General features: G+C 32.0%; 1 protein-coding gene across 2 annotated transcripts; it reads left to right on the top strand.

The window, feature by feature from the left end:
* Positions 2,574-4,818, top strand: LOC109713434. 2 transcript variants are annotated; one of them, XR_002217102.1, is made up of 2 exons: positions 2,574-2,708; positions 4,365-4,818. XR_002217102.1 is itself a non-coding variant. In XM_020237515.1 (2 exons), the coding sequence occupies exons 1-2, from the start codon at positions 2,701-2,703 to the stop codon at positions 4,739-4,741; spliced, it is 432 nt and encodes a 143-aa protein (XP_020093104.1). In that variant the 5' UTR covers positions 2,574-2,700; the 3' UTR covers positions 4,742-4,818. The 2 variants fall into 2 exon arrangements, 1 of the variants encoding a protein (XP_020093104.1); XM_020237515.1 differs by having other exon boundaries at positions 4,318-4,818.

Raw genomic sequence — 16,813 nt, 5'->3', positions numbered from 1 at the left:
AAACTAATTAAGGTTGTAGTCAAGTGGGCGTACGTTTTCTTTAGCGGGGGGGTTGTTACATCAATGTCCCCCTCTCCAGTGAATTGAGGTGCCCCTTCTCTCTCACTCACTCACTCACTCACTCACTCACTCATTCTCACTAACTAGTTGTTCATTTCAAGATAAAAGTTTTTGATATTTTTGACTTTATCATCCCCTTTGATTTTGATTCCATTCCCCAAGTAGGCTTAAAGCTGCGCCTCTATTCTTTCTTTATTTAGTTCCCACCCTTTTTACGATTCCACCTCCTCACGTGACTACGCAGATGAGAATGTCACGTACTTGCACTCGTCTATTGTACCACTACTACACGTACTTGTACTTGGCCTATTGTATGCTATATATACGGCCATGCATAGTTTTGGTATTAGAGTACTACTATTAGATCTATGAGAGTAATCCGTTTCAGTACCCACTATTTATACGTACTTGTGCTTGACCTATTGTATTCTATATCTTATTTGTACCAGAAGCAGTACTTTTCTACCATAAAAAATTTAAAAATATTTTTAATTTTTAATTTTTTACTTTATACAGTTACTGTTGTAATCGTCACCGAAAAAATATGTGACGATTGTAACTTCAATTTTAAGGCATTAGAGAAAAAAAGTTCGTCAACGTTTTTTAATTTTTTAGACTGTTTATAATATAATAATAGTAGTTTTATCCATCACATTTTTCAAATTATGCCTAATCTTTTATAGAAACCCCTTATGGATAGTATATGTAATAATCAATGTATTTATATGACTTGTATAAGCTAATCTGTATGCCAAATTTATATGTAATGAGTCCAGTTGTGGTATGCTTGGTTGTACGTAGTTATAAATTTAAATCTGTCATTTGATTTATGAATTTGAATTGAACTGTTGTAATTAGAACTGCACGAGAAGGTTGAAATGCAGCAATTAAAACTACATCCAGTTTGGCTATAGTTCCAATTGCACAACAATTAAAAAAAATAACATTAAACAAAGTATGCTTACCTTCCTAATGATCTTTCAAATAAAAAATAATTTTTTTCCCATATAGAGGATAATTTTATCATTTTTTTTATAAAATGATAAATTTAGTAAGTACATTTGTCAACAGCATGTAACCAAACATAGTACTTATAGTTGCTGCAAAAATTGCATTTCCAATTATATGCATTTCGAACAGTGTTGTTTTTATAATTATATCCAATTAAACGGCCCCTTAAAAATATGGAGGACTCTGTGCTTCGAAATGATTTTCAATAATAAAATATCCAAATCAACAATTGGCTTTCTTAGATCGGATTTAGAGTGTTTGAAGTACCTAAAAAATAAATTTCATAATTCTTTCATATAATTTACCTATTGACCAATAGAGCTTAAAATTAATAATTTTAATGATCAATGTGAATCATTCACAGGCTCAACAGTCAAAAAATATCAAAATAAGATGAAATGTCAATAGAAATTTTTTTACACTATTTAAAATAAGATTAATGTTTTTGATCTAAAATTTCAGTATTTTATAATTATCTTTCGTAAAACTTATATTTCCTGCATTGATTTTGAGCCTATTACAATTACTAAATAAATAATATTAAAAAAATCATAAAAATTATTTTTTAAATATTCTAAATATTCTAGATCAAGTTTGCTGAAGCCGATCATTGATTTAAAAGTTTCATAATCGAAAACAACTTGAAAGTACGAAAACATCTATACTATGCTAACAGGACAATAGTGATATTGAAAGACACTGACAACATCTAGTGTAGTTAACTATAGATTTAATGGTTGGTATTCGAGATTCTAAATTCAAAGACTTATTATTTTATATTTCTAGCCAAATTTATCTATAAAAAAATAATAATAAAATAAAAATAAATAATAGCAATAATAATAATAATACTGGAAGATCTCACAAGTTTAGTTAGACTAATTAGTTTGATATTGCGGGGAGATTGCATGCGTTACGTGCCGTGAGAAATGACGATGAAAAAATACCCTACTTGTTTTCGTACGTAATATTGTGTTCCGCATATTATGGTTAGTCGGTTACGATATATTTTCTGCGGTCCCATCGGAGAACGCAGAAGCATATCCTCATATATTTTTTCTCAGCTCCATTTTATCTTATAGTGTTAGATTAAACTCAATATCAAACTAAGCCTTAGACGAAGGAAACTTTCTACATGTCTTAATTAAGCACACCCTATTTTTGGAAAAGAAGAAAAAAAAAAAAAAAAGAGTTGTAAATTTGTGTTGCTGAAAACAATCTACGCACTGTATGCGTTTTACAGCAAAAAACTTTCTTTCGTTGTTGTACCTAACATTTTTGGCATGTGCTAGCTCTTCCTTGAGAAAAACAATCGACATCACATGTGGGGTACGTAACTCCCTCGGGCTAATACTTTTGAGCAATCTGGACTAAACCCATTGGCAAGTACTCTGCGCGCCTGGACTGCTCAGCTGCTACTGGTCCTCCACTCCGATAATCCTGCTCAGTGCTCACTCACCCTTCATTATTATATCTAACAAATACATAATTAAACCCTTTATTATTATCTAACAAATACATAAAATTAAGTTGAGCCTCCCAAATGTGACGTGTCGACTTTCGCCTCGCGCTGCGCTCTCTCTCTCTCTCTCTCTCCGGTCTCTCGCCTCTCTCCGGTTGCGGCCTTTCATGTTGCGGTATGGCCGGTTGCTCACTTGCTCTCTCCACAATCTCTCTCTCGCCGATCTCTCCGTGATCTTCGCCGTGTGTATATATATAGAGAGAGAGAGAGAGAGAGAGAGATTTTTCTTTTTCTTTTTCCTTTTCCCTACCCAACATGTTTTTGCAGTTTGGCTTGTAGAAGAGGTTAAGGATGTCTATGTGTAATTTTGGACAGGGCTGCTTCTCTTTTTTTCCTTTTTCATTTAAAAGATTTTCGTAATTAGAATAACTTCGATTTATCAGTCGAATCGATATTTCATACTAGGCCAAAATTTCTCTAAAAATCTGTTGTGCAGAAATTTTCACAATTACAATGCTGATAGATCACTTTATAAGATATTAGCGATAAATTAATGGATAATGGCCCTTTTTCAATTGCCCTTTGTTTATTATTGCAATTATTTAAATTTCAAATGTTTTTTCTTTTTTTTTTTGAGAAAAAGGTAATATGCTACCCGCTTCGTTTATTGCATTTAGAAATAAACTTAGCTGGAAATGTGAATCAACTAGGATTCGAACTTGAGTCTCGGGCGTACCAACCACCAAGCCATTTGCCATTTGTGCTAGGGACGGTCAGTAAAATTCAAATATTAAAATAAATTATTATTGAGATAGTTTAAAATTAGTTATCATGATCTTTCAGCATGCGCTGAAAGTGTATATATAATTTGTAGAGCGTACTTCAAATTTTGGTGACTTTTACGGTTACTGAAAATAATAAATTCGTATTCAATAATGTACGAAGCCTGATACCAAAAAAAATATATATATATATATATAATATATATGTATGCTTCAACCTATAAAAGATCCTACTATCTAGCAATGAAAACAAAGTTAAAAGAAAAAAAAAAAAATTGTTGCTATCAAAATAATAGGCCCGGGCCCACGCAAATTATAAGATTTGACATCTCAAACAAGCCGTACGTTTTGGACGATTTGGAGTAATCTCTCTGTTTAGATAAGCCCTGTGTATGCATATTTATGTAGACCAGAATATACAGATAATGGTCATTTTTACATTTACTGTAGTAAGTTACTAGCTTCTTTTTCAAATGGAATATGAGTTTTAGTTCTAATTGTGAGCATCAATAGTCTATAAAAAAAATTATTTTAAAAAAAAATTACTGATTGTTTTTGGCGCAAGTGGTAAACGAAGCGGGTAACATACTGCCTATTTCTTAAAAAAAAAAAAGTTTATAAAAAAAAATTATTTTGGAAGGAGCCTGGAGTAGGTGCATAATTTATTTATTTTAATAATTATTTTTTATAAATAAAATTATAAGAAAAGTTGGATTTATAATAAGGTACAAGCTTTTATAAAAAAAAAATTACTTTCGACCTCTAAATTTGGTAATATTTTAATTTTCATTGTACCCTAATTAGGGACTTCATATAGTTTTAAAAAAAGTTGAGGAGGGCTATGGCTATTGTAGGCCCCTCAATAGCTCTGTTTCTGTGCAGAAGTGTCCTTGCCCCAATGTATGAGCATCTTTGGAGATTAAAAATTTCGGTTAAAATCAAAGTTTTTATTTGAATTCTGCTGCGTAAGAGACTGCTAACCGCAGACAGAATGATTCGCAGAGGGTGTCTGGTGGATCAATTTTGCATTTTTTGCGTGTTCTTTCCAGAAACCTGCGACCACCTGTTCCGGGACTGTATCTTGGTCAGATACATCCGTATTTGTGACGAAGGTTCAGATGCAAGCGAATTGGATGCCGGGGATGTACGAAGGCTATGGACAGATGCATCTAACATACCCAATGCCGCCACGAGATCGAAAAGTTTAACCCGTTTGGCGGCAATCTGGTGGGTCATCTGGACTGAGCGCAACAACACTATCTTCCGCAAGGTGCTTTCCAATGCTATTCGGGCTCTTGAACGTGTCGCTTCTTTGACCAATGTCTGGAATGGAGCCCTTTGGCCCTTGCTTGTCCCTTCTTCCATGCTCAGTCCCCACTTCTTCATTTTCGTTATCGATCCCGCTTTTCTTGTTTACTTTGTTTAATCGGTAGGTGTAGAGTTCTTTATTTTGGGTTTTCTTTCTTGTATTTTTTCGGCTCTTTCAGGAGGCCCTAGCTGTCTTCATCACGTATGCTTAGTTCATTTCGCTTAATGAATGAAGCAGGTAGCTTACTATCTATTTCTCAAAAAAAAAAAAACACATTCACTTTACTTAAGGGGTAAATTGCACCCTAGTCCCCCAACTTTATTTAAAGTTTTTCTTTTCCATCTTTGAGCTTTCTAGTTCGATATTAGTGGTATTTAAACTCTTAAAAGAATTTCAGTTTAGTTCTAAGTATACTTACTTTTAGATTAGATGGCAAAGTATTAATTGTCTACACCTAATGCATTTATATTATACATCTAGCTTTCATGCAATATTAATTTGTCGATTACTTTTTTTATCACATATTTCAATCCTAGTTCTTACCGAATTTTTTTTTTTCATTTCCTATTAAAAATTTAGATACTTAAATGAAAAGTATGAGGTGGGTGAAGAATTTACAATGTTCACTCTAAGGTGAAGTATGAGATGGGAGAAGAATCGGCAAATTTGTAGTGCATAACAAAGAGACTAAAATGAAATGATTCGGAGTCCCAAATGCCAAAAGCAAAAGTTTGAGGACCAAAGTGAAACTCGACTCAAAGTTTGGGGAGTAGTAGTGCAGTTTACCCCTACTAAAACATCCAAGTTTAATTGTTTGACATATTAATTATATAAGCAATGGTACATGTACACCTATAATTTATGTGTATATTAATTTTGCGTCTTAGACTCTTGATGGTCTAGATTTACTCACTTATCTTATCAATTTTTCAATATTAAAAATTAAGAAATATTAAATTCTCGAATGACGAGATGTAAGATATACATTCTGTGATTAAATATGCAAAATGTATTTTTTTAATTATGTATATGATATGTATATTTATAGTGAAGTTAGAATGCTATTAATAGTATAGAAATAGTTTTTACTATTAATTTTTTGATCAATAGATGTTTAGGATTTAGTGAAGGTTTATGAAATGGTAATAATTCAAAGATGAAAAAGTTAATAGTAAATACAATTTATATACTATCAATAATTAATATACCGATGAACTCTATATATATATATATATATATACATATATATATATATATATATATATATATATAGGGTCCGGCTACTATACTATTATGAGTACGATCGCCCTCGTACTCATAAGTTGTTTTCGATGATAGAGCTTTCGAATCGACGATCCACACCGTTAAACGTTATTTACAGCATTTAAAACTTCTAGAAATCAAATTTTATAATTTTCGACATCATTTACCTTACGATCAAGAGATCACAAATTTGACAATTTTTAACGGCCGGTATGGAATACTTGCTAGTTTAACGGTGTAAAAGAATCGGAATTTGCTGAATTTTTGATAGAAAATTCTATTCACTACATAGATAAAGATCAATAACTCCGATCTTGAATTGAAGTATCCGATTATTCTTTTTTAGGACGTCGTTCGATTTTGACCGTTCATTTTATGCTCACTTGATGGACTTTATTATGATTTTGAAAATTTACGAAATTTATTTTCTAGAAGTTTCAAATACTCTCGATCATATTTAATGGAGTGGATCGTTGATTCGAAAACTCTATCATTGAAAATAATTTATGAGTACGAGGGCTCCGATACTCATAATAGCATAGTTGCCATGGCCATATATATATAAACATACACACAAACAGAATTAAACATGTCAATCATATTTATATATATAAGATAAAATATAAGCGAACCCCGAGTTAAACTCCTGTGTTTAAACTATCAGCCGACACGCTAGATTTGTTCTGCTTATAATTAGATTCTCTTGTCGTACAAAATCTCTACAAAAATCCAAGCCCAACACGAACCCAACCGTAGGTACACATCTTTTACATTAAACAGTGACGTGAATGCATGTTTCACTTGTGACACACAATAATTCTCTCTCTTTCTCTCTCTCTCTCTCTCTCTAAATATATATATATATATATATAATATTATTATCATTATCCCCTCACTACCATGTTGTGACCGTTAAAATATATTTCGGTTTGAGCGGTTGAGAGCGTTACACGAATCTACATCCTGCGCGTGTTGTTGCTCTCTTTGGATGCTTGCTCCAAATGGACATTCTCACTCACACTTCCAAAAATACCATTTAAAGCAAACACTTATAATTACTTCGAATCGCTTTGAGTTGAAATAGGAATTTTTTTTTTTTTTGAGTACTACTTGTTGCTGGTTGAGGCCCACAATTAATATATATATATATATATATATATATATATAATAATATTAGACTGGAATACTATTATATATAAATGCTCTTTTTGCTATCAGTTTTTAACCCTTGGATGAAAAATTGTAGGTCAAGATGATATTAGTCGGTTAGAGTTAGTGGTCCCCCTAGGGTTGAGTGGTTTCCACTGGGTATAGTATTTAATCCCAATGGTTAGAAATAATAAAAAGAGTTGATCCAAAGGCTAAAAAAACTGATAGCAATAATGGAATTTTGCTACTAATAGTAGCCCAGTCCAACTCTCTCTCTCTCCTCTCTCTATATATAATATATAGTGGGCTACTATGCTATCGAAGCACGGACGCTTCCGTGCTTCTAGCTCATTTTCGATGTTGCGACTTTCGAATCGTCGATCGCTCGTTAAACTTGATCTGGAGTATTTGAAGTACCTAGAAAATAATTTTATAATATTACGATATCATTTGCCTAGTGAACGAAGGGCTCAAAATCAACGGCTGAAAATAAATATCTTACAAAATTTAATAATAAATGACATTAAAATTTTAAATCAAAGATATTAATCTTGTTTTATATAGATCAAGATTTTCTATCAAAATTTCACGTGATTTGGATATTTCTACACCGTTAAACTTGCAAACGGCTCACTACGGCCATTGAAATTTGTTGATTTTGAGCCCATTCGATCACTAGGCAAATGATATCGAAAAATAATAAAATTTATTTTCTAGGTACTCCAAATACTCTAGATCAAATTTAACGGAGCCGATCAACGATTCGAAAGTCGCAACATCGAAAACGAGCTGGAAGCACGGAAGGCTCCATGCTTCCGATAGCATAGTAGCCTCACTCTATATATATATATATATATATATATATATATATAGAGTCCGGTTACTATGCTATTAATAGCACGAAGCACTTGGTGCTACCAAGTTTTCCGCCGTTAGATCTACCCTTTTGATCATTTTCACCCGTTAGATCATACTATTCAACCAACCACCCACTCAACCCTAGGAGGCCCACATCATCCTAACCGCACATCTCCTAATCCAACGGCCAAAAACTTGGTAGCACCAATAACTTAGGTGCTATTAATAGTATATTAACCTAGTTCTATATATAATATATATATATATATATATATATATATATATATATAGGTCACTCCCATTGTACTCTCTCTCTCTCTTTCTCTCTCTTACTTTTCTCTCTCTTGTTCTATGGGAATCTAATCTGCGGTATACAGGTACTATCCGGAGAATTTTCATGCTTTTTTCGGCAAGAAAAGAGACGGATATTATGGCTTATAGATTTCAATTTTTTGGTACCCTATTTACATGGAGAAATTATTGCACGGACATGGTCTATTGCGCGTCTACCAATCACCCAGATATATATACCTGTTTGATTTTACTGTAGAATATAGTACTTAATAAGAATATATTGTTATAAAATTTCTCTAACTACTTTTTTCCACAGCGAAAACAAATAATTCTAAATTCAAAGTTTGTTTCTGTAAACTCAAATTTCGCATTAACTTCTCACCATAGTCAAAACAGTAGACGTTTTAAAAGCAGAGACGAGGCAAATCAAGCGTTTAGTTCATCCAATCCGTGATACGAACTTTCATGATAAATAATTTTAAATTCAAAAAATTATAATTTGAAATTAAAGATGAGATGAAGAGTTACGTGGCATGCATGCAATATGGTGCGGGCCAGTTCCACACAACAACAACACCTTTGGAAAGCCATAAAAGATACTTGACTCATAGTCGTTAATTTCCTTTCCTTTCTTTTTTTTTTTTCTTCTTTTTTTGTACTAATTACTGGCTCAAGTTGGTACTTGGATTCTCCCAGTGCCATGTACGAGCACTTTGAAGTTTGAACTGAGTAATTTTTTTTATACATCACAAGGGTTAATTGATCGCCTCAATCATGGAGCACATGAGTGTATATTTGTGTGTGCGCGCGCGCTTTGTAATTAAAATAGAGAAGTAATAAATCTGGAAGCCTCTTGCATGTACTATTTAATTTAGTAGGTTCTATTTATCGTGACAAGTTGGTCTCAAAAATGTAAATCCCGAAAAATTATAACTGCTTTTATATATATATAACTACTTACATCAACAAGTTTGGTGGATGTTAGGTTCAAAAAGTCACAGGCCAGATTTCGTAGGTAGAGGTGTTTGTACATCTTTTCCTTTTTTTTTTTTTTTAAGAGAGAGAGAGAAAGATAGTACGTTTATCTGCTTTGTTTTTTTTTAAGAAATACAATTAGCTGAAAAAAACGAATCAATTAGGATTCAAATTTGGGACCTTGGGTACGAACCACTAAATTTTTTTTTTTGAGAGATGGGTAATATGCTATCCGCTTCGTTTATTTAATTTAGAAATAAACTTAGTTAGAAATATGAATCAACTAGGATTCGAACTTGGGATCTCGGCTACCAACCACCAATAGAACAGAGTTTACCAGAATAAGTCTACCCCCTTTCATAAGAGTTTGGCTTGCCAGCCATTGCTTTTACTTTGGATTTTGTGGATAATTCCTGTCCAATCCGCCTTAGAATGGGGTCTGAGAGAGAGGGGTAGGCCAAGGTATAATTGGTAGAGAGGCTGCCAACTTTGCACGCCGGCAAGTTTGCTAGTCTTGTCGCTTTTTCTTCGATCTGCCCCATATAATAAAGTTTCGATTTTTTCTTGTTGACCTTCGTTCCAGAATCCCATTCAAAGAGGTGACGCAAGAACTTTAGATTTCTCATGTAGCGTTTTCTGGCCTCATAGAAGAAAAGTGTGTCGTCAGCAAATTGAACAAGGATAGTTCTGCTCTCATCGGAGGGTCCAGAGCCTTTTATAAGGTTATTAGCGATATTCTCGTTAGTCATCCATGCCAGACATTCTGCCACCAATAAGAAAAGAAAGGGAGAAAGAGAATCCATCTGCCGCACGCGTCTCCTCGTTTTAATCCATTTGGTTGCCTCACTGTTAACCAATACGGCTACTTTTGTATGGCGCATACATAGGTTGATCCATCCACACTACTTTTTGTCGAATCCCCACCAATCAAGGATACTAAATAAAAAAGGCCAGTAGATTTTATCGAAAGCCTTCCCGAAATTCACCTTCACACCGACCCCCTTTACAGTTTTTTTGCATCCCCATCCTAGAAGTTCACACGGCAATTTGTGCAAGTGCCATAGAGGAGGAAAGGAAATGATTAATTGGTACTGCATTCATCTAGCGTACTGGTCATGTGTCAAGAGTAAATTGTGAACTTGGCGTTCAATTCGATTTTCGCCGTGTGAACTCGATATATAGTAGCTTGTTCATGTCGGTGTGTATCTCGCAAAAAATACCAAGCCACGAGTAAGGCTGATATGCTTCTGAAAGTACGGTGCCCGTTGTATTTTTAAGTCATTTTTTATAGTGAAACTTCCGAATCGATTTGATCTAGAGTATTTGAAGTACCTAAAAAATAAATCTTATGATTTTTGGATATCATTTGTCCAGTAATTTAAGGGTCAAAATCAACGGCTGAAAATAAAAATCTTATAAAATGTGACGATATGATATTAAAATTTTAGATTAAAGATAATGATCTTGTTTTATATAGTATAAAAAATTTTCTATCAAAACTTCATATGTTTTGAATATTTTTATATCGTTAAACTTGCAAATAACTGACCACGGCCATTAAAATTATTAATTTTGAGTCTCTTCAATCAATAGGCAAATGATATCGAAAAATTATAAAATTTATTTTCTAGATATCTCAAATACTCTAAATCAAGTCTAACGGAGCCGATCATCAATTCAAAATTTTTAATATCAAAAACGACTTGAAAGCACATAATATTCCGTACTTCCAGAAGCATACCAGCCTCACTCTCTAGGCCACTCTTTATTGTCCAAAAAAGAGAAAACCTAATTAAATTCTAGAATAATTGTTCAAGCAACCACACTCAAATAGTTGAATTATTTAGCACAAAAAATTAAAGATAGAATTGAGAGTTAGAATACGGATGAATATTAATTTTGTGAGAGGTATATATGTAGGAGTTTGTATAGTAATGAACTTGGAATGAAGGGCCCGCATGCGAAGCGTGACATTAGACCTTCCACTTTTGCTATTAATTAATGAATATAATAATAATTTTAACCTATCTTAAAGTAGACAAATTTTGTAACCCTTTTTTCCTTTTTTTTTTTAATCAAGCCTCCTATTTTTTTAGTACAAAATATTTTATATATATATTCATTCTCGAGTAAATATAGATGCACGTGACCATGTCCCTCGCGAATCATTACGCCACAGTTAATTAGTAAAACCAAACAATCTTTATTTATTTACATTTTACAAACTTGTTAAATAATTAAATTTAGTGCATTAGACTCTCTAGATTATTATTGTTATTAATATAAGAGCTGTAAAGTAAAAAAAAATTCAAGCATCTGTAGTAACAGAATCAATGGTGTGAGATATCCAACATAAAACTAGCAATTATTTATTTTTCTCAATTTTTGATTAAATAGTTCATTCGGTTCTGACGCAGCGTAAATTAATTTCATGGGCCATCGCCATTCATTCGATCAATTATAGTTGCAATACATAAGTAGGCGTACTTTTAATTTGTTTTTTAAAATGACTTTTTCTAATTTAAGAAGCACCACTCATACCAATTAAATGTTCCACGCGCGATAACTAAGTGTGAAGCTTTTGTTTTAACGAGAAGTGTTGCTAAGGCTAGTTTCTGAATCTCGAAAATTAGCTTCAAATTTAAAATCTTTATGGTATCGTTTGGTTCGGATATAAGTAAGAACTAGTTATTACAGAGATAGGTACAAATATAGGGATAAGAAAAAAAGTGTTTGAATAAAAATTAGGTTGTTTTCGGGGATAAGAAAAATAGCGTTTGGATAGATAATATGGAATAAGAAAAATATTAGATAGTTTGGAGGTGTTGGTGGGGATAGTTATAACCGGTTATTATAGGTAACCGAGAACTACTGTTCTCAGATAAAAAATTAGTCTTTAGGTATAAAGAGGATAAGGGTCTATATCTATCCCTATCCCCTAATCAAATACTGCGTATATGTGTAGCGACTAAGGAAAATCAATTAGAAAATTTTTAACATAAATGCTACGCAGAATCACGACCGAAATTAGTTGATTGTTATCGCGAAAGACCATACGAGAGCTTCTCGAGTTTCTCGAGAAAAGGGCTTACATACGGGCAACTTAAAAACCAAAGAAACATTGTAGAAATTAAGCTATTGTATACATAATTATTAGTATATAATTTGAGTACCTCTACGTACTCTCAAAACATTAATACAACTGGAAAAGCTCCACCCAAAAGAAGAACATGCCCAAAATGATGCCTACAACAAAAGCGCGACGCAACGAAGCAAAAACGTGAAGCTGAAGCACGCAGCTACTGAATATGCTCCCTCACTAACCAACATATACACAGCTTTACCATTCACCTAAAATTAAGTGGAATAAAACAAAGCAGTGGGAAAAGGATTAAAAAAAAAAAAAAAAACTTTTTTTGGTGTGTAAAGTACTTCACCTTCTTTAAGCTTTTTCGACACCATCATATATTTTCTTTAATTATGCAGCTCTTTTGGAGATCTTTACGTTCAAGTTATTGTCCTTCACAAGACCAAAGAGCAGGATATATATATATATACTTTGAGCTCATGATTATGCGCCTTTTTGGCCTAAAATGAGTGAGGTTTTGATTAGTTGCAGTTTTTTACTCGAGGGATCTATATAATTGAGCTTGAGTAGATTTGGCTTTAGTTAGTGGTTGGATATATAGGATATTATTGATTCCCCTGTGACATCCATCAATAACCTTCTTTTTAGGTTGGGGACACACCTGTTAAATAGAGTTAATACTGTGAAAGCATATTTGATTATTCATGCAATAAAATAGTTTAAATTCTGATTTTATTATTGATTGTCTACGCAGTTATATATAATTCTGCCTTTGTTTTCAAGAATCATCGATGCTATCGATTGTTACTATTATTATCTCAAGGGCCCGTTTGATTCATGGTTAATTTGTAACATTTCGATAAATCCCCATACGTTTTGTTGAAAATATTCAACTCGTTGTTACTCGACTCAAGCTGGCCGGATGGTTTGTAAAAGGTGTTAGTGAAGTAATAAGATTATTACAGATTTTCAGGTGGTAGGATTTAATATTAGATTATCATGAGTTATAAGGTATTTTTATTTTCATATTTAATGAAAATCATCAGTAATTCATTAATAAGAATATAAAACTTAATTTTTAACAATTTTCTAAACTAAGTGGTCTATCTAATAAGTTAGTAACAAACTTATTATTTTAAATATAAAATATATAATATGAGTAGAGTTACTATGCTATCGAAAGCATAAAGTAGTTGATGCTTTCGATTTTTTAACCCTTAGATCAACCCCATTGATCATTTCTAACCATTGGATTAATATTATTAACCAATGGGGACCACTCAATTCTAAAAACACCACTCAACCTTAAGAGTACCGCTATCATCTCAACCGTAGAATGTTTGATCAAGGGCTAGAAAATCGGAAGCACTAACTAGTTTATGCTTCCGATAGTATAATAACTCTAAGCATATAATATTTCTGAAGTATTATAAAATTTTGAACTGGACAGCTCCCTAAAGATAGGGATCAATTTAATTCAAAAACAAAATGAAAAAACTCAATTTCCATTGGGATGATTGCTTTAGTTGTCACAATCACTGCCACTTCAGCCCATCTATGTCCAGATGCTCGCTAACCACTACCACTTTTGTCATGATTATCTTCATGGCAAATATATCACAATGAGTTTATAATTTCTGTTTTGTTGGCAATTTGGTACTCGTTTTGTAATCGAATTTTATGAATTCATCACCAGCTTCGATGCCGACTGTTGCTAATTCGATACTGAATATTGAGATTGTGCAACAAAAGCGTCGAATCAAATTTTTACCATAATTTATCTTCTCAGCAAAAACTCATACAATTACAAAAAAAATAAAAATTAAAAATTAAAAATATGCGAATAAAATAAGATTCACTAAATAAGAGATTATTGCACCTGACTCCTCTTCTATAAACTTTTATAAAGCTAAAAGACAACTCTCTTTTTCTCTTCTATAAAGCTAAAAGACAACTCTTTTTTCTCTCACATGCACACAGCTGGGCCTAGGCTTCTCCACCGTACGATTAGCACCATAAAAGACTCTTTCTCATCCGTACATCATGTAAGTTCATTGAACAATTTGCGTATATGGAACTATATATAAGGCTTGACTCAAGATGTACCGAAATTCTAAGATAATTAAAATTTCTACTCCAAATAATATTTAAATCTATATTTAGTTTATCTCTAATAAATTTAAATATATATTCTAATTTAATTAGATTTATACTTTAATTAATATTTAAATCTTAATTTATTTTCAATAAATTTAAATATTAATTTTTATTCAACTAGAAAACCAACTACAAATTTAATAAAATCCTAATTTTCGTAAGCCAAATAATTTCCCTTTCCTTTCCTGGCATGTAGCAGTTGAGCTCAGAATGGGATCTCATATCCGTTCTAAATTTATTTCCCCCCCCCCNGTGCTATAAATCTACAACTAAATCAACAACTATATAAATAATTGAGCTCCTATGCTTTTAAAAGTATCAAGACATTGGCGCTTGTAAATTTTTAGTCATTGGATTAAGAGATATGCGGTTAGGATGATGTGGACTCTCTAGGGTTGAGTAGGTGGTTGGTTGAATAGTATAATGTAATGGTTGAAAATGATCCGTGGAATAAATCTAACGGTAAAAAACTTACAAGCACGAAGTGCTTGATACTTTTACAAGCACCATAGCTGAACTATATATATATATATATATATATATATAAAGAGAGTCCGGCTATGGTGCTTATAAAAGCACCAAGCACTTGGTGGCCTGGTGCTTGTAAATTTTTTACCGTTAAATTTACGTCTTAATCCAATGACCAAAAATCTATAAGTACTAATAACTTAGTACTTTTAAAAGCACATGAGCTCAATTCTATATATATATAACATGACACCTACAATATTAATTTATTTGCTAATGAAACAAACCCTAGTTAAATGCTGGTATATATGAAGGTCCATTAATTAGATCCAATTAATACCAGGTTTATTTTGAAAATGGGCTCAAACATTTGATACAAAGGCCTAGAAATTTAGTTCAATTTTAGTGCTTATAAAAGGCTTGACCACTTGAGCTAGAGCTCCACCTTAGCCCAATTGGTGATACTTAAGTGAATAATTTATGGAGATCCCCTTTAACTAGAGAAAATTTTGAAATAGGCTCCTGAACTTTAATTCTTTTTTTTTTAATGTAAAACCTCTAAGCTTTTATTTATTTTGACTTAAATTATCTTCAGAATTGGAGATGTTGTTCGAATTAATTGCTTTTTCAAGCTATCAATCATTTGTTATTAACAAAACTAATACTTAATTCAGTGTAAAAAATAGTTACAGTTGTGAAAATTAATATAATTATTTGTTAATTTAGTGGCGGAAATTCATCATGCTATATTAATGAGCGACGAAATTAATTCCGCGTGTGAAAATTTTTATAAACTTGTTACGTAGAATTGCACCGTGGGCCCAACTATTCAGTGTCACAACCGTGGCATGTAACGGTTACACACAACAACACCTTTATCGACGGGCCAACCACTCATCAACCACCCCAAAATAATTGAAAAAAATAATAAAAATTAAAAAATTAAAATTCCACACTCGACATATGCGTATTTTATTAAATAATAAAAATTATTCTTAAAAACTCTTTAATTAGTCAACGAAAAATCAGAGGAAAAACAACAACTGTGGGTCCCACTGGAAACATTTACATAGCCCTACTAGTGTTCTTTCCCATTTCCTTATTTCCAATTACTATTATTGTTATTATTAATATTAATAATAATAGTAATATTATTATTATTATTATTATTTAATTAAGGGGTAAGATTTATGGATAAGCCCTTGTTACTAATCAGTCGTTCTGGTTTTGATTTTACCCCAATTCTCAAATTAAAGTTGGAGAAAAATTAAACTTAAACTTTACGGTAAAAAAAATAAAATAATCATGTTATTTCTCTTGACGGTTGACACTGTATAATGACTCACTGATTTTTAATTTATTTTAGATAAATTATAATATTACTTTGCAAATAAAGATTAAAAATATTATTCTATAATAATATTCAAGATTTTGTTGATGGTCAGAACTAAAATATAATATATGTAAAAGTTGAAAGATTGAAGGGTAATATTAGTAATGTAGTCAATCTTAGTATGTATAAATAGATATATTATAGCAAAATGAGCTCAGCATGTTGTCTAATAAATTAAGTGTGATGTCTCGACCCTTTTGCTTTTTTTTTTTTTTTTTTTTTTTTTTTTTTTTGTATTCTTTCTTTCTCTTTCCCTCCTATTTTGAATCCTGGTCTTCTCTATTAACTCTATTAAATTTATTTTTTTAATAAATAAAGCGGATAGCTGACTACCGGCTTCTAAAAAATAAACACTAATAAATATGCTAGATCTTTTATCTTTTCACAAAATCTAATTTATTCTACCCATTAATAGTTAATACCATTTACAAGGACTGAATTGTAAAAATCGAAACATCAGGGGCTAATTATCAATATTAGAACAGATAAGGTACCATCTAGACATTTTAATTTTGCTCCTATTATTCAAAGCAAAAAAGAAAGG

Source organism: Ananas comosus, linkage group 7 (assembly GCF_001540865.1).
Source record: "Ananas comosus cultivar F153 linkage group 7, ASM154086v1, whole genome shotgun sequence".
NCBI lineage: Eukaryota > Viridiplantae > Streptophyta > Magnoliopsida > Poales > Bromeliaceae > Ananas > Ananas comosus.
The sequence above is the reverse complement of the archived record's forward strand: the minus strand, read 5'-3'. Positions and strand labels throughout refer to the sequence as shown.